Genomic DNA, 26,638 nt, shown 5'->3' on the forward strand with positions numbered 1-26,638 from the left:
TGGTTGTGCCAGGTAAGTTGATGGTTCTGTCCTAAATAAGTGCTTTACAGTTTGTCAGCTTCTTCTGCTGATTAAGAGTTTTGCTTGGCAGTTCTTATTACTGTTTTTATTACTGGGTGTGTATGTTTGTGTGCTAGTTTGCTTATCCTACACCATTTTGTGTGCTCCATAAGCTACATGTGGGTGCTGCTGGTCACAACTACTCACTGCTAGTACTGTCATTCCTTGTAGTACTGACTGATTTGGAATATATGGGAACTGGGGTGGAATTGACAAAAATCCTGTTTCCCTTTTTACCTGGAGTGACAGATCATGGGAGCAACAGAGGTTGCATGGGGTGAAGTACAGAAGTTCCAGATGCACTGAGAAGACTCCATCCTGCCTCACCCCACACACGTTATTCCATTGCCAGCTGAGCTATTTTTGGATGTGGGTTAGCATTTTTCAGAAAGATAGCAAGTGACGCTTTTCCTGCCAACAGATGACACTTCATGGGAAGGGAAATGCTCCCAGGGGAATCCATCAATTGCTGCCTTTAAATTGTCTTGCGTTAAAACTGCAAGCACAGTTACCAGTCTTTAGCTTCATCACTGAGGAAGAACAAGACTTGGCTATTGGGACAGCACAATTTATGTTGGCCTGTTTGTCTGCCAACTCAAGGACTGAAGTGTGTTAACATGACTATAAAGAAGGGGCCTAAGTTTAAAAGTTCAGTAACTGCATTCACATTGGAATAATAGGTTTGCAACTTTTCTGCCATTCCGGTAAGTTCTAATAAAAATGATTACCTATAGATTTTGGATTTTTTTCCCTAATGGCCCAATACTGTGTCATTTTTAAAATTACTATTTAAAATTACTATATTAAGTCCTGCTACATATGATGTAGATAGTTATATCATAAAGCACTTCTAAAGTATGTGATTGTGTACTTAATATGATTTTTTTCCTTTCATCAAGTACACTTTACTGAATACAAACAGAATAAAGTCTGTTTGAAAAGAAACATTATATTTAACAGAGTGGGAACCCAAACAAGCAAATGGAAAGACTTGTGATTGTGTAGATGAAGATCTCTTACTTTAAGTCCAAGGGGATACATGAAGACAAATTTATGGGGAAAGTACTCATTGACTATGTTCATACAACACTCTAAATCGGGTTAGTTAAAGAATTAGTGGCTGCATGTGCCCCACATTCCAAGCTTGGTTATTCTTAATCTTTCTTTTTAATATCCGTGTTTTATATGAATCCAGCCTATTTGGTTAGTTAGTCTATGTTCAATATAGTATGCAAATCCAGAAAACAGCTTAATTCAGGTTATGTATGCTGTGTGAACATAGACAATAAGCTGTGATGTGGACAATGACATACTTTAATTAGACATGTACAAATATAACTCTAACTTTTCTGCTATTGGTTCTCAGGTTGCTTCCAGACAACTAGCTCTTAGAGCTGTCAGTTTAAAGGTGCTGTGCAGTATTCCATTTTTTTTGTAGTGAGAAAAAAGAATGAAATGAAAGGCAACAGTGTCTGGACCACCTCCAAAATTCTGCATCTGAAGCAGGCCAGTTGTAAAATAAATGGAAAGACTCCTCTTTCAGGTGGTACAGTCCAAACATATTGCAACTTGGAACTGCAGGTCTCAGATAGAAAGTGAAACTTCTGGCAAAAAAGGACTCTTCTGATATCTGGTATCTAAATACAAAATAAAACACAAATGTATAAAATAAACACATCAAAATAAAACACATACATAATTAAATAAATAGCACCACTGGTTTAAATCTATTTCACCCAAGTTAAAAGAGACTTAGAAACCCAATGCCTCTTTGATTTGCTAGGACAACAAAGAGGTAGATAACTTTTGGAACAGCTAATAAGACTTTTTTCTATGCTTCTTCCAAATGTGCTTCAAATAGGAGAGGGAGAGAGGGAGGGAGGGACTGAGAATGCTTATAAGGGAGAAGGTAGTCTTTCAAACAGCCTATGTGTAAGGTTTCATAGGTAATATCTAGCATGTTGAATTGTGCCCAAAACAGACCATTAGCCAGTGAAGGCTTCCAGTAACAGATTAGCGATTTTATGGCATCATTTGGAGCCAGCTTGAAATTTCTGAATGCTTTTCAAAATCACTTCCATCATACAATATGTTAAGGAGTCCAAGCAAATTATACTAAGACATATATTACTGTACCCATATCTGACATTTTCAGGTATAGCATAGTTGGCTCATTACTAAAATCTGGCTGTCCAAGTGCAATATTGGGTATTAATAAACATGAACTAAGTTTCCAAGGGTCTGTAACTCACTGAAGTAAAGTTAAATCCCTATTCCCTGATCTGCCTTTTGATTGACTAGGAACAGCTCTGTCATTTCTGGGTTAAGGTACAATTTATTCACTTTTATCCAGTCAAACTTCTGACATTTATTTAGACATTTGTACAGATTTCCTAGACTCAGAAGGATTGAAGATTGAATTGACATTGATGCCATGGGTATTGATACCCAAAACACTACATAATCTCTTCCATGTATTTGTTAATGAGCATGGAGAACAAGATAGAATCTGAGGGACACTCTAGAACGAAATTCTTTCCTGGCCAGGTGATATAAAAGAAAAGCACGATTAGTGGTACCAAAAACTACTGAGAAGTTTTGCAAATCTGAAAGAAGCTTATTTCTGTTGCTCATGACATAGGTCATTTCTCTCTCTCTCTCTCTCTCTTTCAAAGAAAGAGATAACTTGGGTATTCTGTACTTTGACTTGAGAAACTAAGGGGTTTCATTTAGTGTTGAGCATCAGGCAACTCTGGGCCAACTCTGTGCAGATTCATATATTAAAGGCATTTGTCATTTTTACACTGTTTTTGCCTGTGCTTCCTAGGTGACTGAGCTGACTTGAACAGAAAAAATGGAAATTGGATCAGCACAGCCAAACATGGGAGGCAACATAGTTGTAGAAGCACTCAAGGTGGATCATAGTTCTGGTTCATGGAGGCAACCTGGATTATTGTGCCTGGGATGTATGTATGTATGTATGTATTTATTGCATTTGTATACTACTGGACTGAGAAAATGACTACTTACACACCTAAACTGAATGTGTGACGAATCACAATTTGACACTTCCTTTATAATTACTTGTGAAGTTTATGGATACTTTTTTTGGTACTACCCTATATGCTACTCATCAGGCTTGTATTTTCCTCAGCACTAGTGCCCTGCAGATGTGTTGGAGTACTATTCAGTACCATGGACACTGAATATGCTGGATGAGAAATCTAGTACGTTATGTCTAACTCAACTGGGGATTGCTCGGTTTCAAAGAGGCTGCTGTATTGTAACCCTGCTGGAAAACTAAAACTGCCGTTCCCACCCACACAAGATAAAAGTAAAACAGGAGGTACATTATTCATCCAAAATGGCAAAGCAACACCTGAATCTGTAGATGTTGCATTTGACATGGGCTGCCTGACCTGTATCAGTTAAATTGGAGGACAAGTTCATAGATGCATGGCTGAGCTTTCTTTTCCCTTGATGAATGTTGTTACGGTTATCAACAAATAAATCCAAAAATATTTACTTTGGTGCTCTTTCTCTTTATTCATGAACACCTGTTTTATTACTAGGGAAATCATGGAAAACAACAGTGCCTGAAAATTTACCAGTCTTATTCAGAACACAAAGCACACTTATAGCATTAGTAAATAGTGTTATATAGAGTCACCAGTGCTGAAACCCATTGATTTCAGTGGGCCTAGTTAGGCTTATCAAAGTCTGCACAGGGCTAGCTACAGTATATACCAACATTTGACTTTTGCTTTATTTTTCTAAATCTGAAAATAAAACAATTTGTATCACAAAATTGAATAATGTCCCAAATTAATAGCACTTAATTTTTAAAAAAAGAAAACATGATAGAATACGTATATCACTTTACTATTTTATTTTGACATGGGATATTCCTCTATTCTTTTTATATCAAAATGTTACAAAGCAAACATTATCAGGTACAACTCATTTTTTATTAATTCCATTTCTAAGCTTTAAAAAAGAAAGATTTCTAGCAGAAATGGTAACAGCCACTTACTTGTCATCAGCTATTTTTAAGTCCTATACAAGCATTCAAGTTTTTTGCACAATTAATTATTCTGTGCAGAATAATTATTTAATAAAACATGGTTCAGTTACTGACTGAAAAACACAAAATGCAGTCTGTTGGGTATAAAGGGTATATCTGAATTTTTTTTAAAAATTAAAAACTATAATTTATGTATTTACAAATAACCAGTTACATCTGATATTCTAATAAGTTTCTGCATTATTTATATGGGAACCTGTCTGTCATATAGTGGGCATGCAAACCTTTGGCCTTCTAGTATTGCAAAGTGGTACTATCCAACAAGATTATATAGCATACTTTTAAAAAATACTTCAATTAGTTCCAAACACTAAATTTGTTCTTAAATGGAAAGTTAGAAGTACATTCTGACACCTTGATTCTAGGAATAAACTCAGTGTGTGTTTCATTCATTCATTCATTCAATTTGTATGGCTGCCCATGTCAAGTTCATGACTTTGGGCAGTTAATGTTATTTAAAAATGATAAAACCACATAACAAAATTGTAAGTAACATATACAGCAACTGACAAAAACCAACCAACAATTAACCAGGATTTTTATGTGATGTACAACTGATTTAAAAGAGTTTTTTTCAGGCTATATTGTAGTGTCACAACCTCCACCTCTTTGGGGCATGTGCGTGATGCTGCAGTGCACATAAAAAAGGGTGGTGCTTGAACTGCAATGCCTCAACACTGCTTGCATCAGTCCAACCACTTTGCTCCTCCTCTGTGGATGCTACTGGGTTTAAATTTTATTTTAAATAAATGCAAATTACAAAAAAAGCAATAATATTTATTCATTTTTGTTTGAAACAGAAGTCTGTGTTCTAACAGTAGCAATTCTGTATCATTTATTTATTTAATTTCTCTGCCGCCCATCTCGTGTACGATGCCTCTGGGCGGCTTACAAATACTAAAAATAGCAAGTCGCTAATACAATTCAATATAAATACATAAAAAATACGAAGTCTAAAACATATAGAGTATAAAAAAATCATTGCAGAAATCTCTCTTTGGCCTGGAAATTTAATCTCTTTATAAATTTCACTCCAATCTGTATCTGATTACTTGACAGTTTTATTTCAGTGCTCTTCCTACTTTTCTAATAAGAACATGCATTAGCTCAAGATGCTCCTATATATTTTATCCTTACAGTAAGTCTGTAAGTAGGTGAGTCTGGGATATATTACTGACTCCTCTAAACTTTCCAATAGAATTTTACAGGCTGCATATGATTTTGATTCTAGGTCCTTGTCCAACGTTCGGATTGTTATACCACACTGGGTATAGTACATGGTACATATTAAAATGGTATCTAATCAGTTTGAGGTTTGATTCAGAAACAGCTCAATCCAGTCCAAATCATGATGGGTGATCTGATGCTGACATCTGGAATTAGATCTGGAGAAACGGAACTCCCATAGACTAGCAAGGAAAAACACAAATACAATTGCAAACATGGAGCATGAAATTTGAAAGGAAACTGTAGAGCATGCCAATCTAAGAGAAATTGGTATGTGGATTTTGAGCTAAAACAGCTCAAAATAAATGTTCCTGGGTTCAAGCAAATCTTTGACACGCAGCTCCGGGATATTTGTTATTATAAGGTAAATATAGATAGTAGAAAAACACAAACTCGCTAACATTCATATACAAACACATATAGACTATATTCAGATCAATTTAAAATGGTACAATTTTAAATCACATTACTTTCCATGGGATGTAAAGCTCAACCGTCTGCCCGTTTACTCAGAAGTAAGTTCTGCTATCTTCACTGTCTGAAAGATTGAGTTTTAATCACAAGACCCTTCAGCTGTTTTTTGCAATCACCATATTTAATATTCTGGCATTTGGAAAACCTGATTCTAAATGTTGATAATAAAATGTAATGATTAAGCCTAGGAGATATGTCTCTAGCTTGACAGAAGAACCCATTTTGAGGCTACTTGATAGATGAGTCCTAAAACTAGCTGAAAGTCATCTGTAGGGGAAGAATGAGCATGCATGATGAACTCAGATAAACTTGTTCTTCAATATAAATCTCAGTCAAAATAATCTTAAGGCCTCTAACCATTCTAATCCTATACGTTTTGTCCCCCGCCTTTTCATCATTTTTTGCTTTTTCCTCTGCTGTTAGGTATTTTTCTATCTCCTGCACTCATCCCTTTCTTCTCCATTGGACAAGACAATTCCTTGTAAGCCAATGTAGCATTTTTTCTTTATTCATCCAAAACTTTTTTTTTTTAATTTTGCATGTTTATGGCAGAAAATCAAGACTGCTTTCTTCGACATCTCATCCTTGTTCCACCTCTTTCATGCCACGTCTCCTCCCTCCACCTCTAATCCTGTGTCACCACTTTTGGAAGTCACCTTCTCCGATATTAATATCTGTGCTCGTGCACTTACAATCAGGAATTTAGCATGTAATGAAATCTGCAGACTTTTAAGAATTTGGTGACTCTATATAGCATCAGTTGGAACATTTACTGTTGAGTTTTAGAGGTAGGGTCTGCCCCGAAAGACACTAGCCTCCTGAAAGGGAGTTCCCACTTCCAATGGCGAAAGACATGGCTCCTCGCATCAGAGCCACTGAAAAACACCGCTTAAGTCTCAGCCGTGCTGAGCATGGAAAAACAATTGACTCTTTCAAGTTCCGTTTGTCCAGACCACCTCCGCTCGACCATCTAAACTGACACAGAATACGCACGCACGCACACGCTGTATTCTCAGAGACAAGTTTAAAAGGACCGCAGTTCCCAGCCCGCCGGCCCAGTTCCTTCTCTTTGGCAATGCAAAAGCACGCCGACCCCCTCCTCCTTTCTCCCCAGAAGAGCAGTAAAGTCAGGAAAAGCCGGGGATAAGTAGGCGCCTCGCTCCGTCAAACGTAACGAAGCAGGTGCTGTACCTACCGCCGCCGCTTCTTAACTGCTTTTGCTCAGAAGCTTTCGCTCTTTCGGATATCGTTCCCCTCCCCACCCCCATGACGGGAAAGGAGGGGGGAATTCTTTCTTTCTCTCCGCGGCGACGGGAGAAGGGCGCTTTGCTAGCGACGCCTCTCTTCCTTTGAAAGGCTGCTTGCAAATCACACATGCGACCCCCTCCCCAAGGAGCACAGGGGGCTGCTTGGCTTCAGATATTTTCGGCTCCAATCCTCGTCATTTCCGCCAGTGGGGGAAAGGTGGGGGCTGTAGAGGGGGAGGGCGCCGGAGAACGTGCGACAAGCGTGGAGCTCCGGACGGAAAGCTGGCGGGGGAACAGCCCGGGGGGCGCTCAGCGCAGGGAGCAGGGGGCGCGAAGTGAGCCGGGCGCGAGCGGGCTGCGCCGCGAGGTGGCTAAACCTCGCGAGCCATCGGCGCCCACAGCCGAGGTCGGAGCAGCGCCGGGACACATTTCGAGCATCCTGGAGCTGCAGGTCGCGAGTGGGGGGCGCGGCAGGCTGGAGGCGTCGGAGCGTGCAGCAGCCGCTTTCTCCGGCTCCCACTGAAACGCCGACAGGAACGGAAAGCTCCACAGGCACACGCTCATACACACGCGCCGCGCGCCCACGGAGGCAGGCGCAGAAGAGGAGCCTGGAGAAGAAGGCTGCTGTTTCGAGAAGCCTCTCACAAACGCTGCTTCGCCTTGTAAACGCCAGAGCTGAATTCAACGCCCACCGCCCCTTCGAGGCCACCCGGACTTTGCCTAGCTCCCCTTGTCCTTTACGCGATCACTGAGAAGGAGCACTTCTCGTAAAGTTTTCCCCCATGGCGCTCATTATGGAACCTGTCAGTAAATGGACGCCGAATCAAGTGGTGGACTGGATGAAAGGTAAAGAGAGAGCCTAGACGGTGGGGGCGGCTGTTTCGCCTGTTGCTGAGAGAGCGGCTGGTGGCTCTCGTTCCCCGTTACTATTCTTTCTCTTCTAATTATTAGTTTTCCTCCCCACGCCTGTTACGCGTTTCATATCATTCGGTCGTGAGAGGGTTGAACGCTGGACAAGAAGCGTCTAGAGCAACTCCTCGCGGGCTTTCTCAGCGTTAGACTATAGGCTGGAGGCAAGCACTCGGCTTTGGGTGAAGCGCGTTGCATTTTGCTTTGCTTAGTTAGGACCCTCCGTTCCTTTGGGCGCCACCGACAGATTGGCAGGTGCTCCTTCACTGTCGTCACGGGAAGAGGACGGGAGCCCTTCCGAGCTGCTCTCGCGCATTCAGGTCGCCCTGTTCAGAGGGCAGGGTGTGTGGACATCGAGTTTTTATTTCATCCAAGGCTTAGGGTTCCGCTTCTCACCTTTTCTTCTGTCTCTTATTTTATTCAGGAGCACCATATAGGTGCCCCCCCGCCCCCCGCTCCCCGCTCCCCCAAATCTCTGTCGTTGCCGCGCCTTGTTAGACAGTGATTTTCAGTGAAATTGGCTGGATTTTTTAAACTTTTCATGAAGGCATGGTCGAATTCTGTAAAACAGCGTTCGGAAACAGCGGGGTTGAAAGAGAGTGGAGCGCTTCGTTCGAAAGACAGAGAAGAAGTAAGCGTGGGAATATTTGTAACGGGTCTTGCAATAGATGGGGCAATGTAAGCCAAGGGAGAACGGCCAATCCGTAAGGCCGGTAGGCTGAACCAAATTGCAGAACGCTAAAACAACCCTTGGGTGGGGTGGAGGAGGAGGACTACAAGGGAGATAATAGAGAGCAGGTGCCAAGCAGTGCCCCTTGAGGAGAGGGGCTGGAATAGCAGCATGTCATCATGTCACCCTCTTTGGGGAACAGGGAATCTAGAGTCGGCATGACCTAGCAAGAAGCTGAAACCACAACCTTCATGGTTGTGAGAACCTGAAAAATATGTTCTGGAACGTTGTGGACGGTGACAGTATTGGGCTGGAAGCCTAGTGGCATCACAATCGTTGGAGGCAGGTGCACAGTGTCAACATAAAGGATTGCTGTGCGGTGTTAGTTTCTCTAGGTTTGTTCCCATGAATTGATGGAATATTCTGCAATAAGTGACGATCTGTATGGTTTCCATTACGGCCCTACATGGAATGACTTACATTGTTACTCTTGAATATGCTACTTGTTCTCCTTTGAAGCCAGTCATACTGCTGATGCACCTATAGTTTGAGAAGGTGCCAGGCTGTCATTCATTCTGAGTAGCTACTGCACTCACTCTCAGCAACTGTCCTGTCTTTCTCTTTTAACTCTTTTATCCCAACTGACATTCCTCCATCTTTTTTCTAGTGTCATGCTCTTTCTTTTAACCTCTGTATCAAGCAATTTTCTTTATCTTGAATTTCTAAAATTTGCCACATTAATTCCATTTTTTTCTGTTTATGTTTTATTACATCTACCAGAAACCAATCAGCCAATTACAGTCAGCATGACTTTTTAATAACTGAAGCATTGATCCCAGGCCACTGCAAGCCTTATTAATGAGGATAGTAACTGCATAAATAATCAGCCCCCTTTTTTTTTTGCTTTTTTGACATTCCTTATGAAATTAGGAAAGTGTGATTCCATCCCTTTCTAGCATTTAGTTACTACTTCAGTAAAAAAAACCCTGAAAAGTATATTTGTTCCTATTTAATGTATAAGCCCCACTACACAGCTAATATGTACATGATGGATTTGTAAACGTAGTAGCAAAATTGTTAATCTATATTAATATATGAGAGCCAGTTTGATGTAGTGGTTAAAGGCACCAGGCTAGAAACTTGGAAACCATTGAGTTCTAGTCCCACCTTAGGCATGAAGACAGCTGGATGACTGGAACAGTCACTTTCTGTCAGCCCTGGGAAGCAGGCAAAGGCAATCCACTTCCAAAAATTTTGCCAGGAAAACTCCTTGGACATAGCCTGATTGAAAGGTGTGTGCATGCACATACACACAGACGTGCACACACACACACACACACACACACACACACGTATAGGGAATGGGGAAATGACTACGTTAGCTATGGAGAATTATACATTTGCCTTTTTCTCCTCTTTCGATGCTTGCTTTTGTGAGCAGTGATTTCAGAACATTAGTAGGATTTAACTCCTTTCGAAGTAGTTAAGTTTGTTTCAGCTAGCAGCTTTTAATGATGAATGTTTGTTTTAGAAAGTAACCTGATTTGAAACATATTTTCTATGAAAATGATTCCGAATTTATTCCTGAGGAAGTGTGGCTCTGTGAAAATATGTTTAGCATACTGAGATCAAAATGCTTAATTTTTATTAAGATTTCTTTTTCTGGTAAGATTTTTTTATCTTGCATAATATTATAATTTATATAGCAGTTAGTTGCTTTGTTGGAATAGAAAATTAAATCATAACCTCTTTGTGAGAATAATCATTAAATTATGTTTATGTTACTCTATGTAGGAAAAACTACATTTTTAAAATTTTGTTTTGAAAAAGATTACACACAGACACAGACACACACACACACTTATCCAGTGCACGATGCAACCAAGGCAACTTAATTTATATTTCTGAAGTGGATGTTTTATAAAAAAGAAGTGCCAAAATTATGCCATTCATAATTTTCTAAAAATGTATCTGGTTAAATATAACAATGGTTTAACTTTCATTTTTTCATTTTAGTTTTTAAAATGTTTCAATTTTTCATTTTAAAAAATGCGTTCATTTTTCAAATGTTTTCTACAGACTTTAAGATTTAAGAATTATTATACTGCTTTGAGCCTCTGCACATGTGCATGCATGGGTATGCCGGTGTGTGGTTAGTCAAGACCAGTTTTTTTCCCATGTGAGTTTCATAACAAGGCACTTCTGTTTTGTAGTAACGGGAAGCATTGGGAACCAATGTTTGGTTATGGTATGGGTTACTAAGTATTAAATTATACCTGCCAAGTTCCTTAGTTGCGAGGTACTGTGATGCTTTACAAAATGCAAAAGCATTTCAGAATAAGATCTGGAATAAAAACAAAATAAATGTTAGGGAAAAGTTAATTGTTGGGGAAGGCCACTTAGTATTTGAAAGGTGCCTAAGATAGATCAGTTTTGGCCTCTGATGGATAAAAGCAACTTGCTTCCATGTCATCTTCAAGTAGCAATCTTTAAGTTGTGCTACAGAGAGAAGGACATCTCTCAAAGTCTGTATGTTTCTAGGAAGCTGATGTAGCTGAAGATTTGCTTCATATCTCATAATATGTGTTTGTAAACAGCACTTTCAAAATAAAAGGAATTATCTGGATTTCCGCTTGCATAATTTACATTGTTGACAGACATGAACAGAAAAGAAAAGCAATAGTTTCAGTATTGAATTCACTTCCACAAATGACCTTTCAATGGTAATAAGTTGCTTGGAAATATTGTATGTAGTTAATTTTATTGTCTTTGCTAGATTTTGTTTATGTAAATAAAAAGTATAGCTAAAGCTTCTTATTCAGATAAATAAGCATTATTCCTGCAAATAATGTCATTGATTATTAGATGTACGAAGGAAATGATTACAGGGTTTAATTAAATACTTAGTTAAGCTAATTTCGCTTGTATGAATCTGTAGAGAAAGAGTAAATGAAATTAATGCCATGTTTCCTATGTATTTTCTTATCGAATGCAACTCTTCTAATATTTTAAGTCTCTGCTGTAAGTTTTACATCATTTGACAGTAAAAACAATGTTTTCTTCCTAGGTAGCAACACCCCCCTCCCATAATCCTATGTAATATGATTATTTCTACTCAAAAGTAAAGGCCACTGAATGGGATTTATTCCAGATGAGTGGCATTGTAACTAATATCTCTTTTCTGTATTTCAGTTGAGAGTATTTCCCTGACAATAAATCTTATTGTGCAGAACTATACTAGCTTTTGTCTTAGTAAATTATGTGGCTGAATAGGCTATGCCTGCTATTTCAGTTAGAAGACAGAGTGAATGAGAGTGTTTCCATCCTGCAGACCTATTCATTAGAAATTTTATTGTTGGCTTCAAAAGATAGGTCTGGAAATATCATTGATATAAACAGTTATAAAGTCACATGCTATATAGCTTCGTAATTTCTTGACTGTACAGTTTTATAGCATTCACTAGGTTCAGATGGGTAATCTTATAAACTTTTTACATAAATAAATAAATTTGGTATTAGAACATCAAAAGCTTGCTTAACATAAAATGTAACAGTTTGGGTTCTTATAAGGACTCTGTAGAAAGAACATTTTTAAGACAGCTTAGTATTTAAAAATATATTACATAAACTCAAAAGCACACAGTATTGTATTGTGGCACATTCTGCTGGCATGTCTGATCCTCTAAGGCTTATTCTGACAATGGTTCAGAGCTTTCAAGAGCCTTGGAAACAATTAGGAATCCAAGTACAAAAAGATTAATTCTTAGATTTCTCAATAATTCCAAAGCAAAACTCATTCTGGATGCCCTTTCTTTTACTTTATTCAAATGGATCTTTTTGTTTTGTTTTTAGATAGAGTTCTGACTCTATTGATCAGAACCACATTCTGATCTTTAATTAAATCACATTCTGCCTCTGTACAGATAAATAGTACTAAAGATGGCCAACAGAATTTTTTAAAAGATGGTTTTGAGATTTTCTTATGGATGTGGATTGTAAATATTTAGGTAAATAAAAATTAATCTGTAAAAAGCCTCTCAAGCAAGCAAATTTGCATACCAAAAACCTATTTAATTTTTTTTTTAAAACGTCTGTTTGCAGAAACAGAAATAGAACTCTGATCTTCAGTTCAGGGGTGATACAAGCATTGAAATATCCGAGACTTGATGTGCAACCTGACAAGCATCAGTTGACTTGCAATCCCAGATATGATTTCTAAATAAACATGTTTGGCTTTTTGAATCTACAGGTAGTCCTTGACTTATGACCATTTGTTTAGCAACCATTCAAAGTTATGATGGCACTGAAAAAACTGACTTATGACCAGTCCTCACACTTACAGCCATTACAGTGTCTCTGCAGTTGCGAGATCAAAATTCAGGCACTTGTCAACCAGCATGTATTTATGACGGTTGCAGCATCCCGGGGTCACGTGATCGCCATTTGCAACCTTCCCAGCAGCTTCCAACAAGCAAAGTCAATGGGGGTAGCCAGATTCACTTAACAACCACATTATTCACTTAACAGCCACAGTGATTCACTTAACATCCACCACAAAAAGTTCATAAAAGCTGTCATGACTCACTTGACAACCACCTTGCTTAGCAACAGAGGTTCCAGTCCCATTTGTGGTCGTAAGTTGAGGACTACCTGTAGTTTAAACCTAACTCACACACTCCATTATTAATATCTGGCACTAGCTGACACTGAACAATTTCTATACGTTTAGGATCAAAGGACTTGGAAAAAGTGATATGAAATGGTAACATCACCATATTGATTGGACCAAATGACAGTGGTTTCATGTATACATTACACAGCATGAGAAAACAAAATTCTGAGACAAGATCTTAAATCACTTTTGATCACCTTTCCAAAAAGGACCAGAGCAATTGTAAAATTAGGCCTCCAGATTAAGTTCCATCTGAGTGGCACAAAGAATACTTTGGTTAATAGTACTGGAATTAATGGAGAGGCCCTATAGAATCAATCACACTGAACCCTGTCTAGTTCATGGTGTAGACCAAGAATAATCAAATCCATCATTCCACAAACTGATTTGAACATCGATTCAAATGATTCTCGATAATCTTTCATATCAAGAAAACCCTGGAACAGGCCTAAGTACAAATTAATGGTTTTGAGGATAGGTTTACCTATCTAATGTATCCAATGCCTCTTGTACTTTAAGGATTGGCAAATATTAGTACAGATGTATATCTAATCTCAGAGATCTAATACCCTAATCTAAAAGAAGTAGGAAAACATTTCAGTTGTTGTTATTGAACAACTGAGAATCCTTGTTGTTCTACTGCAAATCAGCTAGAGGTGTACTAGTAAACCCTTGACATATTTTACAGTCCTGGATTAGTTCCTGCTCCCTGAAACCTTCAGAAAAGTTTGTTTGCTTTGTATTGCAAGCTCCCACTAACTTTGATTAAAAATTGCATACAGGGAAGTATATAACTGTATTTCTTTGTGTGTGTATGAGTTTAACATCCAGCATTTTCATTGAACAAACAGACTAGCCCGCTATGTCCAACCTGGTTTTCACTAGCCACTATGATCCACTTTTGTACCAGAAAGAAGATAAATCTTTCTCTATCCAATTAATGTGACATGAAGGCTGCAGAAAGGAAGTATAATCACCCAAATTTGTATCCTGGACAGTCTAATTATGAAAATCTAAATTGTATTGAGCAGTATTCCATCAGTGGAATGAAACTAGTTAAATATATATCTTAATATCCTGCTCTTTTGTTCTTCAATATTGAATTCATGAAAAATATATATGCTATAACTGTCACATTAATATTTCACATGAAGCAGTTAAAATCTAGATTATTAGCTGAAGTTTTGTTTTGTGATAAAAAAATAAGACAGGTTTGAGGATTATATTAAGTATTTTGGTAAAACTGCAAATTGTTTTCTTATGTTACAAATACTTCTGAAATATATCAGGAAATGAAATAATGCTAAGACATGATCTCTAAAGCTGAAATGAATTTTGTCTAATATAAAAATTGATTTGCGAACCACCTTTTGTACTACCTGTGGTTTCCTTTATACTAATTGTGGTTTGCTAATATGTCTGGATTTGCAAAATTGAAGACTTTGGTGGAGCTCAAATTGCTAAAATACCACTGAGAGGAGAGTGAATTTACAACCATATGTAGCTTTTCACTAAACAGATGGAAAATGGAAGTGGAGAACCAATTCTAAATTGCAGTTTGTTTATGCAGGTTCTTAAGTAATGCTCTGTTGAAATCTGTTTTCTAGTTTCCTAAAAGTTTTCTTCCCAGGAAAATAAGGTTTAAAAAAAAAATTCTACCTCATTCTCTGAGTTTTTAAGAGATTTACTAGATTTTTATTTTGATAGTGTTTTCAAACTTACTTTGTTTCCAGGCAGTGGAGGGAACCAGTGGTTTTTTCTAGTTATGCATCTTTCTGTCATCTTATCTGTTTTAATTCTGGTTGAATCATTTCTGTTGGGATTCAAGAAATGTCCAGTTTGATTCTGTTAGTATTTAGTTGAAAGACAACTATATTTTGAAATAAAGTTCTTTTTTCTTACAATTAAATTCTGGAATTTCTCCCTATTGACTCCTTTGAATGCATAATGTAATCCATTTCATCCTTTTAAAAGTGATTATATTTATACACAAACTTTTAGTAAAGGAATGCATTTACTAAATGCTGATATGATTTAATAGGCATTATAAAAACCTGGTGGGATGACATGAATGGAATATAACAATTAGAAGACACAAATCATTCACAAATAACAGAAATTATAGAAAATATGTAGTTGTTGCACTATTATATGATAAAATCTGTAGGTTTCAAAAGTGTCACAAGGCAGCCCAGGTGGTATTCTCTTTCATTCTTGATGGAAGAGGACTGGAAAGAGAAACAAGAATATTACAAGCCAGTGACCATTTATGGAAAAGGGTCAATAGGAGAGATTTGGTTTCTAGTACCATACTATGAGTTATTTAGATAATGGATTGCTGACACAAGATGCTCAAGGCTATATAAAAATGCATTTGGCCAAAACTTGTTAAGGTTGATTCAAATAGATTTAAATGAATCTTGTGAAAAGTTTTGAAACAAAAGCTTTGAAAGAAAAATCTCAGAAAGGGTCTGCAGAAAATGCAAGTGCTGCTGAAATGGGTCTTCTTCAGCTGCTGAAAGAAAAGAACATTGTCTATACAATAATGCTCAGCTTATGGGAAATAAACAGTATGAACTTGAGTTCTTAACACAGAAGGCTAAGAACTTGAGTTCTTAACACATAAGACTTTACAAGTATAAAATAGATCTTGTGGAATGCTTCTCATGTATACAGTATAATAACTGAAAGATACAATTTGTTTGGAAAGATTATAAGGAATAGAAAAGGTAGAATAGTTGCACTGAATCTGAGAAATATTCACTCCTGCTTAGAAATCAGAAAGCATGAACTTGGCATTGCAGTAGAGAGTAGCTGGGTAAAAGTAAAGGGTGATGAATATGATGCCTTATAAAAGCAAATGGCAGGATTTTCTATAAAAAGTTGTACTGGTGCTGAACCATAATTATCCCAACATTTGTTGAAAGGCAAACTCTGCCAAGTGTGATCTTTCTAGGAAATTTTCTGACTTGTCTTGATGAAAACCTCCTCCTTCAGAGGGTGCAGGAAGGTACAGTACAATCAGCTGTCTTTGTCTTGATACTAATCAATAGGAAAATTTAATTGAGGAAATAGAACTAGAGAAATGGGGAAAAGTGGCCCCATAATCCAGAATTCTTAATTTTCAGGTACAGTAAACTAATACTGAGCATAATACCACGTGGCTTTGATTTTGAAAAAGCAGATTTTGAACAATTCAGTAAAATGTGGGATCTGATGACAGGAGAAGCAAATGGGAAAAGTAGGAGCTCTCATTTCAAACCATTACAATGAATAGAAAAATGGAAAAAATTGGCAAAAAAAGCCAATGTAGCTATATAAAGGGCTTAGACAAACATTTGGGGGGGGGAAAAAGGATACATAAATGAAATTAAAAGAGGGTTACAAAGGCAAAGTACAGAGAGGTAGCCTGGAGCTTTAGAGCTTGTAGCATGAAAGCAAAATAAATGAGGTTATTGTAGGATACTAAGAATTAAAAAAGGGCCTTTTTGGTATTGTTAAAACAAATGGAAATGAAGAAAACTCAGCATACCAGCTTCTCAGTGAAGAAGGCAAAATGCTAATAGGTAATAATGAAAGTGCAGAGTTATTCAAGTCCTGTTTTGGTTCAGTCTTCATAAAAGCTGTGTGTTCCCTATGAGGGAACTGAAGAGCAAATTGAAGGATCAGGATCGAAGTTTCAGACTGATAGAATTTTTTTAAAGCATAGAAACATATTTAAGGCTTGTTTTAAACTTGGAACAAAACATTGCATTCCATAAGTTCTTTCAATCCATTTAGGGTCGGCTGCAGTATGGACATAACAAATCCCAGAATGATTTGCCTGTTCTGGGTTCATCAAAAGAATGAAATTGAACAGAGACAAGGTCTTGGTTTTTAGTATTAAGTATCAAATGCATGGTATAGTATGTGTTGGATCAATTATTCACGTTCCTCCAAGACTCTGGTTGCTGATGGTTTATGGACTGCTTAGTTATTTAGCTTAATTTGGATTGTTTCTTGTTTATATTGAGAACGATGAGTAGAAGTTCTGTGGAGTTCATGTGAAGTGGGCAGCCTATAAATAATCAATAAAAAAGTCTGAACATTTTTTAAAGAAGAATTAAGACAAACTGGAACAAGGTCAGAAAAAGCCAGTAATTATTGTGATATTAGAAATGATCCTGTGAAGAGAAAATGAAGGAATTTAAATTGTTTAGCTTTCAGTGTAAAGAAGGAAGGGTATGTGATAGCATTTTTAAATATTTCAAAAAATGTTACATAGAGGAATATAAAGATCTATTCTTCACTATTCCACAGTGCAGGATATGGAATAATGGATTTAAATTTCAAGAAGGGAGATTCCAACTGAATATTATAAAAATATTTCTGGCAGATAAGAGAAGTTCTGATATTCAGTAGAATCAGCTTCGAAGAACATGGAACTGGATGTATTAAGGAAAAGCTAGACAGGGATGCCTGAATTAGGTTTTCTATCCTGAGCAGTATGTTGGACTTGATGGCTTAAATGTCCCCTTCCAATTTTATGAACATTAAAAAAATGGGATATTGGGTTTTTTCTTTTTTTTGAGGCCTACATTTTTTCCTGTATATATTTATATGTTGTTTATATTTATATATATTTATATATATTGTTTTTATTGTATTTTAACCTGTATTTATCTTAGTTTTATTGCAAACTACACTGAGACGCTCTATGAGTGAGATGGGCAGTGACAGAATTCAAAATATAAATAAATAAATGTTCTTAATATATTAATGCTGCACACTAATTAATTTGTTTCTGTGTAGTTATTAAATCACAAGTGCCATTTTTTAGTGAAAATAACATGTTTGAATATAACACAGCCTATGTTTATTTATATCTAGCTGGGTTGCCATAGCAAAAGAAATAGTGTATATTTCTTATTTGGAGAGAAATTAAAAAACATATTAAAGATAATGCGAGTTAATTATATGCACATTTGGAATAAAGTCATACTGAATGCAGAAAGATTTAAGTTCAATAAACAAATCATAAGATTGACAATTTGATGAGGTCTTCATTTTTGGATTGGAGAATTTTTACTTTATTAAATCAGTGCTTACATTTTTTGTTTAGGTAAATGTTAATATTTTTAAAAATATTGTTTGGAATTAATATGATACTGTGTCATGTTTTCACAATGGGATCAACAAGATTTCAGCATATTTTCTTATTTATTTAGCAAAGTATTTTAAACTAAAATAATGTATTAAAATATTTTAAAATCTATTATTCTAGGATATTGGAGAATAAACTCCCATGCACCAGAATACAATACCATGAAGCCTCATAAAACATCAGAGTAAAAAGGAAATAAAAAACATACAAAATAAAAAAACACAGCTAAATACATCTATATAACAATTATAAGTGCCAGAACAAAGAAGTACCTCAGAGATATTGTAGGTTCAGTTCCAGACCACTGCAATAAAGCGAATAATGCAATAAAGCAAGTCACATGAATTTCTTGGCGTCCCAGCGCATATAAAAGTTACGCTGACACTGTACTGTAGCCTATTAAGTGTGCAATAGCATTATGTCTAAAAAAATGTACATACCTTAATTAAAAATACTTTATTGCTAAAAATGCTAATCTGTTGGAAAAATGCTGCTAATAGACTTGTTCGACACAGGGTTGCCACAAACCTTCAATATGTAAAACAAAATGCAATATCTGCGAAGCACAACAAAGCAAAGCACAATAAAAACAAGGTATGCCTGTACTTTTTAACTGGGCACTAAAATGACAGTGTCTGTTATATTTCAGTAAGGAGGATTTGAGAACCAGTTTTGTGTGGTGGGGAAGGCACCAGGCTAGAAACTGGGGGAGTTCTAGTCCCATCTTAAGCACAAAGCCAGCTGGGTGACCTTGGGCCAGTTGTTCTCTCTCAGCAGGCAATGGCAAACCACTATACATACATGCATACATAAACACACACACACACAAACTCACACTAAAAAAAAAGATGTTACTACTTCAAGAATTGCATTAACATTAATGAGTGCACACTTTACAGCTGCAATTTTTTTTTCATGTTGTGTAGAAGCTTGAAAAAAGTTGTGTTGCTTTAATGAATAGGGAAGAGGTATTGGGCTTGCAGTCGTGAGGTCAAAAGCATATTTTAGAAATTATTCCAAAGCAAAACACGTACATCCATTATTTGGACTATTTTTATTTTGACTGTTAAAGGCTGTTTGATCAAATATCACAGTTGATAATCATATTCTATCTGAAATGTCTGTATAAGACCACTTGTATCATCACTGTTTAACTAAAAAGTATATTAAAACAGTCCGAAGAGAAAAAATTAAGCATTGATAGCCTGCAATAGTTATATGGAATTATTATTATTTATTTAAATTTATTGGCTGCTCAGTTCCAGTGGGCTCTAGGCAATGTACAAAACTAAAAACATAAAAACAGCTAAAACGTTAAATCAAACAGACCAAAATAATCAACAACAAAATCCACAAGACAAAACAGGGGACTTAAACAAATAAGACCAAAGCTAAGTTTCCAAAGCTTTCCAGAATCCTAGGAGAGAGGGTGTCATCCTTATCTTTGAGGGGCAGCTGTTCCAGAGCATGGGGGCCACAACAGTGTAGCCCCATCCAAAACTAAGGATGGTAATATCCCTGACTCTGGAGATCCAAACAGCCACTCTGTCTTGTTAGGATTGAGCTGAAGTCTGTTCTGCCCCATCCAGATTTGAACAGGCTCCAGACACTGGGTCAATACTTGGACAACTTCACCTGTGCCACTTGAGGTTGAGATGTAGAGCTAGGTATCACCAACATACTGATGATACTGCACCCCGAATTGGTAGATGACCTCACCCAGTGGTTTCATGTAGATATTGAACAGGATAGGGGAGAGCAGCAAGCTCTGAAGGACTCCACATGTGAGGGACCATGGTTGCAATCATGCTCCCCCTCCCATCAACACTGACTGAATCAGATTGCTGAGGAAGGAGATGAACCACAGGAGCACAGTGCCTCCCACGCCTAACCTGGTCCAGAAAGATACTGTAGTCAACAGTGTTGAAAGCTGCTGAAATACCTAGAATGCACAACTCCCATCCTGGCTCCACCAAGGTCATCAGCCAGCAAGAAAGCAAGACCAGTGCTTTCTCTGTACTGTACCCTGGTCTGAAGCCAGACTGAAATGGATCCAGATAGGTCAAGTTATGTATTTTCTGCGATTGACATCCTGTGTAAAGCAAGCAAGTGCAGTAAAATATCCTGATGTTACTTCTGTAGAACAATTAGTGACAATTTCTCTAGGCTTTGCAAACAAGATATAATAGAATGTCTTTAGAAACACGGGCTTTTGTAACCTGACCTCTCGAATGACTAAGATGAATGTCTTCTATTAGTTTGGTCCTCTAGCTAATTCCATCCACTGAAACCTGATATACTGCCATGTGATATGTAACCCACACTAATATAAATGGTCAAGTTGCCATATTGTGCCATCTTTCTTCTCATTTACAGTTGCATTGACTTAATGTTGGCAATATACCAGAGCAAAACAAGAACAAAACAGATTGGTAACCTTGATAATATTTGTTTGAAAATTAAATACATAAAATAAAAATTTAAAGTATTAAATATATTTTTAAAATATAAAATGAAATTATTTGTAGCATATACAGTATATAGAATTTCTCATAGGAATACGAGATAGTGATCAAAATGACTAGTGTAATACTGAAATGGTATTACATATGGCTGAAAAGAAAATACTCAAATATATTAAAAATATACTCATGTTTTAAAGATTAGTTCTTCACTTTAACATGCTAGTCTATAGAACAGTATCCTTTGGTATTGTTAGCAGTGGTCAAACATGTAGGTAGCTCTGTTGTAAAGCTACATTGACAGAATGTTGCAGGTATGAAAGTACAATTCTCCCCCCCCCCGCCCCCAGTCTACTTTACAGTCTGAGAAACTAGGAAGGATCTCTTCAGAGCCTCTTATCTGATGTTCTCTTGGCAGCGTCTCTTCGCCCAGTCTCCCAAGACTTTTTTCACATACCATTACAACAGGATATTAAGTAAGTCATATTAGCCTCCTGACTAGTAGAACCATACTTCCATACTATCACAAGAACCAGTGATAGATTTATGTTATATGAATTAGTGTCAATGATTATGATTTCATGTTGTGGCTGTTAATTCCATGAGTTAATTATGGATTTTGTGACAAGCTGTTTCTTTTCTCTATCCTGAATCTATTGCTGATATATTTTCTCGAATAATCTGAGTCTCAGTTGATCATAGTGGAAGTTAAGTAATCACAAAGATCAACTAATATTACTATATGCAAGAAATCCTGACTGGATTTACATAGTAATCCAACCCATAGTTTTTTTAAATCATAGTTGTTGTATAATGGGTTTTAGATGTTCATTCAACATCTGAACAATAAACCATAATTTACATGCCACAATAGTTAGGGTCGCCAATCACACTAAATAGAACCCAAATAAACCACATTACTATAAGCCATCTCTCTTATTTGATTTTGGCTAAATATGTTGTATGAACCCAGCCATTGTGATTTGTAGGTGATGATTTATGACTGATGGATAAAATCAGACTGGTCACTGGAGGTACTAATAATAAAGATAAAGCTTAGGCATTTTGGATGGATAACGTGAAGGCAAAAGTCATGAAGATCTTGATCTTAGAAAAAAATCAATCTTAGAAAAAAATCTTAGAATAAAAGGCAATTGAAAATAATCTAAAATAAGACTAAAGACTAAAAGATATTATATATTGATAATACAAGCATAAGCTTATAAGAGTGCAAGAAGCAATTACAGTAAAATAATGTCTATAGGATCATGAAGGCTTGGAAGTGATCAAAAGATTGAATAGTAACCACATCTTGGTAAAACCAGCCATAATTTCATTTATATATTGAATAAAGATGTTTCTTTTCATGAATACGTAAGGTAAATTGGTTACAGCCCAGTGGAAAATTTTCTGCATTTGGAAGATGATTGTGCCATGTTTGCTTATAGCATGGGTACTCTGAAAAGAAATCCTGATATTTCTAGTTTCATCCACTCTGCGTTATTTGTCACAAGGCTGCTTTAAGACGTTCTTTTGTATCCATTCTTGTCACATTCTTTGGTTGAGCCTAGGAAGTATTAATAGTCTCCCAGGGAACTACTTGTTACTGAAATAGTTCTTCAGCTGATGCTTATGTTATGCAGATTATTTGATTGTTGGTATATTGCTCCAGAAAGGTTCCATAACTGTTGAAAATGTATTCTGGATTTATTGAAAATCCAGAAATTGAATTGAAAATGTATTCTGGAGATAAAAGAAATGAAGTTAACATGATGTATATACATGAAGGACACTTCAGATATTATGATTATGAAGATAAATGTTGATTACAGGTGGAAATGATATTAATGCAGGGCTTTGAATGGACGGTCCTTTCTATAATGTTGTGAATTATGTGTCAAGTACTAGTGTTCTTGGGGGAAAAATGGATATTTCTTACTAATTTCTTTGAAATTATTATTAAAAATACACATTTCATTGTGAATTATTTAGATATATTTTTGTAGGGTAAATCCATATCAAAGAGAGCCAGTTTGGTGTAGTTGCCAAGGTGCCAGTTTAGAAACCGAGAGGGTGAGTTCTAGTCCTGCCTTAGGCACAAAGCCAGCTGGGTGACTTTGGGCCAGTCACTCTCAGCCCTAGGAAGAAGGCAGTGGCAAACCACTTCTGAAAATCTTAACAAATACAATGAAGGGACTACTGTAGTTCAGGCAGATGCCAGGAGTCAACATTGATTTGAAGGCACATGCATGCACAAAGTCTGTATCAAACATAATGCTCATTTCATATTAAGAAAATATTTTAATATATTATCAGTTATAATTGAAAGAAAATAATATTTGAATTGTTCTTTATAGTTTTGAAGTAAGAAATAACTAGACTAATACAGCTGATAAATTACTGTAGGTATGGGTAAATACATCTGTTCTTTCTGCAAAATAATTTGGGCTATATATTTTTCATTTTTTTTCTGTTTTTGTATATAACTTATTTGTTTTATATATTAATTTTGAATTGTAAACAATTACAATATTCTTTAGTAGGTTAACTAAATTAAAATAAGTAACTAAATGATGAAATCAGTTTAGTTGTGCTATCTTTTTTGAAGTCATAATATTTCATTCATTGTTGTAGGCAAGACTAAGATCTGATAGTGAAATCAACAATCTCCTATTTTTTCATATTCCTCCATAATTTTATATAATCTATATCGCTAAATCTTTCACCTTATGCTGACATTCTAGCATTTATGTAGTAATATACAAGTGTACCCCATTAAAAACCCAATACTTGGCATATGATAGGGATCTTCTGAAACAGATTTTTTAAGGTCTTAGAATTGAATGCCCTTTCAGTGGTATAAGAATGTTCTAAGAATATTTTTGAAGTCCTGGTGTACACAAAATACTCTATTATTCTCTTCCAGTGTATCCTCTATCTGCAAAAAGTGTAGAGGCTGATAGAATTGCAGTTAATTTTTTATTAAGAACAGTCTGCAGTTCATAGAATACAGAAGTGCAGCATTTCACATGTTCAGTAATTGTTTTCATTCAAGAGATTTTGCCACAATAATGGTCAATTTTTTCCTATTCCACATTTTTATACTCCTATGACTAAAAAGTAGGACCTAATAAATTTGTGTTAAAACCAATGTATTTGTAGAGCCAGTTTGGTCTAGTGGTTGAGGCAACAGTCTAGAAATCAGAAGACTGTGAGTTCTAGTCCCACCTTAGGCATGAAAGCTGGCTGGGTGACCTTGGGCCAGTCACACTCTCTCAGCCCAACTCACCTCACAGTGTTGTTGTGGGGAAAATAGGAGGAAGGAGTATTAGGAATGTTCGCTGCCTTGATGTCCTAACAGCCAGGAAACACGCTGAGACAAGGAACTGGTCTCTAATATTTTATTGCTAGTACTTAACAGGAATCCTAACAAACTGAAGAAGCGTGGGAAAACCCAGACATATAAACCCCAAAGGTTAAGGCGGTCCCGATCTGTGTCTCTTTGAATGGCTGACCAATTCCTCAGTGCTACGCATGCGCTTGACAGTCTGGATGGGAGCCCCCTGCTCGCCATCCTTACTCATGACACTTGAGTTATTTATAAAAATAATAAAGGCAGGATAAAAAAAAAATGTCCTGGAAAAGGGGCTTGGATTATCATGTGTTCAACCTAAAGTTACTAATTGTAAATCACATGAGTGATTGCAGCTTAGCTACCCTTAAAGCCAGACATACAATAAACATATAGTGTTTAGCATTTATAGTTAGCATTTAAATAGCACTCTGTATAATTATTATATAGTTATTATTTAAATTCTGTAGAGACAATATTAATTGAAACAAAATGTGTATTATATGAGAGGGAGAGCTGTGCTGGGAGAGGAATGTAGAGTTGAAGAGTTTTTCAGTGATCATTCAATACAAATTCATCGGTTCAAAAACCTGAAGTTTTCAGTCAAATAGAACTTGTCCCAGAAAATTAAGACTTCTCAAATATTTGTTCTCTTAGTGGGCCCAAAGCCCAGTAAAATGGCTGGATAAAAAGACACTTAACGGCTTAGTTCCAAGATTGTGCTGTCAGTTAACTGAACTGTTGTTATGAATGAAAATTGAATGTAAGGGGATAGCAGCTGAGGGAAGTAATAGACAAGCAGGGTATAAATAATAACAACAACAACAAATAGTACAATGATGAGGAATACTACTATGGATGCAGGAAGGAAAAAGAGTTGAAGAAATAGCTATTCGCAAACCATGGTGCTGCCCATAGACACTGGATCCCCCAATGTCTAGTGGGAAGCATTGTGGTTTGCAAATAGGCATTTCTTCCACAGTAACTGGGCCAGGTTCCCAGGAATACAAGACAAAAGAATCTCTAGTTTGGCAATCACGAAGCAGGGGCAAACGCTCTGTGGATTTCCCCCTGTTGAGGAAACAGGCCTTTAGTATCAGAAACCTCTAGGCACTTCCAGAAGACCAGTTTTTGTGGCCCAAGTCTTCAGAGGAGAATTCTGAAGCTATTTTGACTACTTCTGGAAGAATGCATGAATGCTGTGGAACTGAGCATGATTAGTCATTTGGAACATCTGTAGCTTTTAGGCAACTAACAATAAGCATTTGTTTTTCCTGACCAGTAGTTGGCACAGAGAATCATCAGGTAATTTTAATAGACAGTAGGTAAAGGTAAAGGTAAAGGTTTCCCTTGACGTAAAGTCCAGTCGTGTCCGACTCTAGGGGGCGGTGCTCATCTCCGTTTCAAAGCCTTGGAGCCGGCGTTGTCCATAGGACACTTCCGGGTCATGTGGCCAGCATGACTCACGGAACGCCGTTACCTTCCCGCCGAAGCGGTACCAATTAATCTACTCACATTTGCATGTTTTCGAACTGCTTGGTGTGCAGGAGCTGGGACGAGCAACGGGAACTCACCCCGCCGCGCGGTTTCGAACCGCCGACCTTCCGATCGACAGCTCAGCGGTTTAACCCGCAGCGCCACCGTGTCCCTTAATAGACAGTAATAAGTGCTTTATTCTACACGTTCATATTATTGAAACACAAAGCCCTTCACCTTTTAAAGAAAATTTTTAAAAAATGTGACTGGAGTTTCTGTGCTTGTCATTGTAGCAAGACTTACTTTCCGAACTGCTTATGCTTTTATGATGGCTGTACTATGTTGACTGACCATCTCAATCTAGTTACTCTGGGTGAGTGACAATATATAAAACATAAAATAACACAGTATAAAATAAAGCAACAATAGAATGAAACTGAGGCACCTCATAAATTTCCTCAGGTTATGAAACGAGAACTTTTTTTACTGGGACTTATGGATAGCCAATTAGAAAAGACTTATGGAAGACTGCTTTTGTACATGGTAACTGCAGCGAGACTATTATATGCAAAAAGATGAAAAATACTGAAATACCCACAAAGGAGGAATGGATTGTGAGCATGATGGAATTTGCAGAAATGGCAAAATTGACCCGTTTGATCAGGAATAAGACGAGTAGTTTCATTAGAGACTGGAAACCTCTTATGGACTATTTGCTGAAAATAGAAAAAAATGAACTGGCCATTTATGGATTTGCTGATTAAAAAGGGTTGAATATGGGAAGAAGGAAATTACGTAACTTTAAAGAGAGAGGAGAGATAATAAGTTTGTTTGTAACAGTTGTAAAGATCAGAAGTCACTT

General features: G+C 36.9%; 1 protein-coding gene across 4 annotated transcripts in view; it reads left to right on the forward strand.

Moving 5' to 3' along the window:
- Positions 1 to 7,486: 7,486 nt before the first annotated feature.
- CNKSR2 (connector enhancer of kinase suppressor of Ras 2) overlaps positions 7,487 to 26,638 on the forward strand; it is a 162,936-nt gene continuing 143,784 nt past the window's right edge. For all 4 annotated transcript variants that reach the window (XM_063305167.1, XM_063305168.1, XM_063305169.1 and 1 more), the window contains exon 1: positions 7,487 to 7,938. In XM_063305167.1, the coding sequence (XP_063161237.1) occupies positions 7,875 to 7,938 (64 nt within the window). In that variant the 5' untranslated portion in view covers positions 7,487 to 7,874. The remainder of the gene's footprint in view (positions 7,939 to 26,638) is intronic.

The sequence above is a fragment of the Candoia aspera genome, chromosome 5 (genome assembly GCF_035149785.1).
Source record: "Candoia aspera isolate rCanAsp1 chromosome 5, rCanAsp1.hap2, whole genome shotgun sequence".
NCBI lineage: Eukaryota > Metazoa > Chordata > Lepidosauria > Squamata > Boidae > Candoia > Candoia aspera.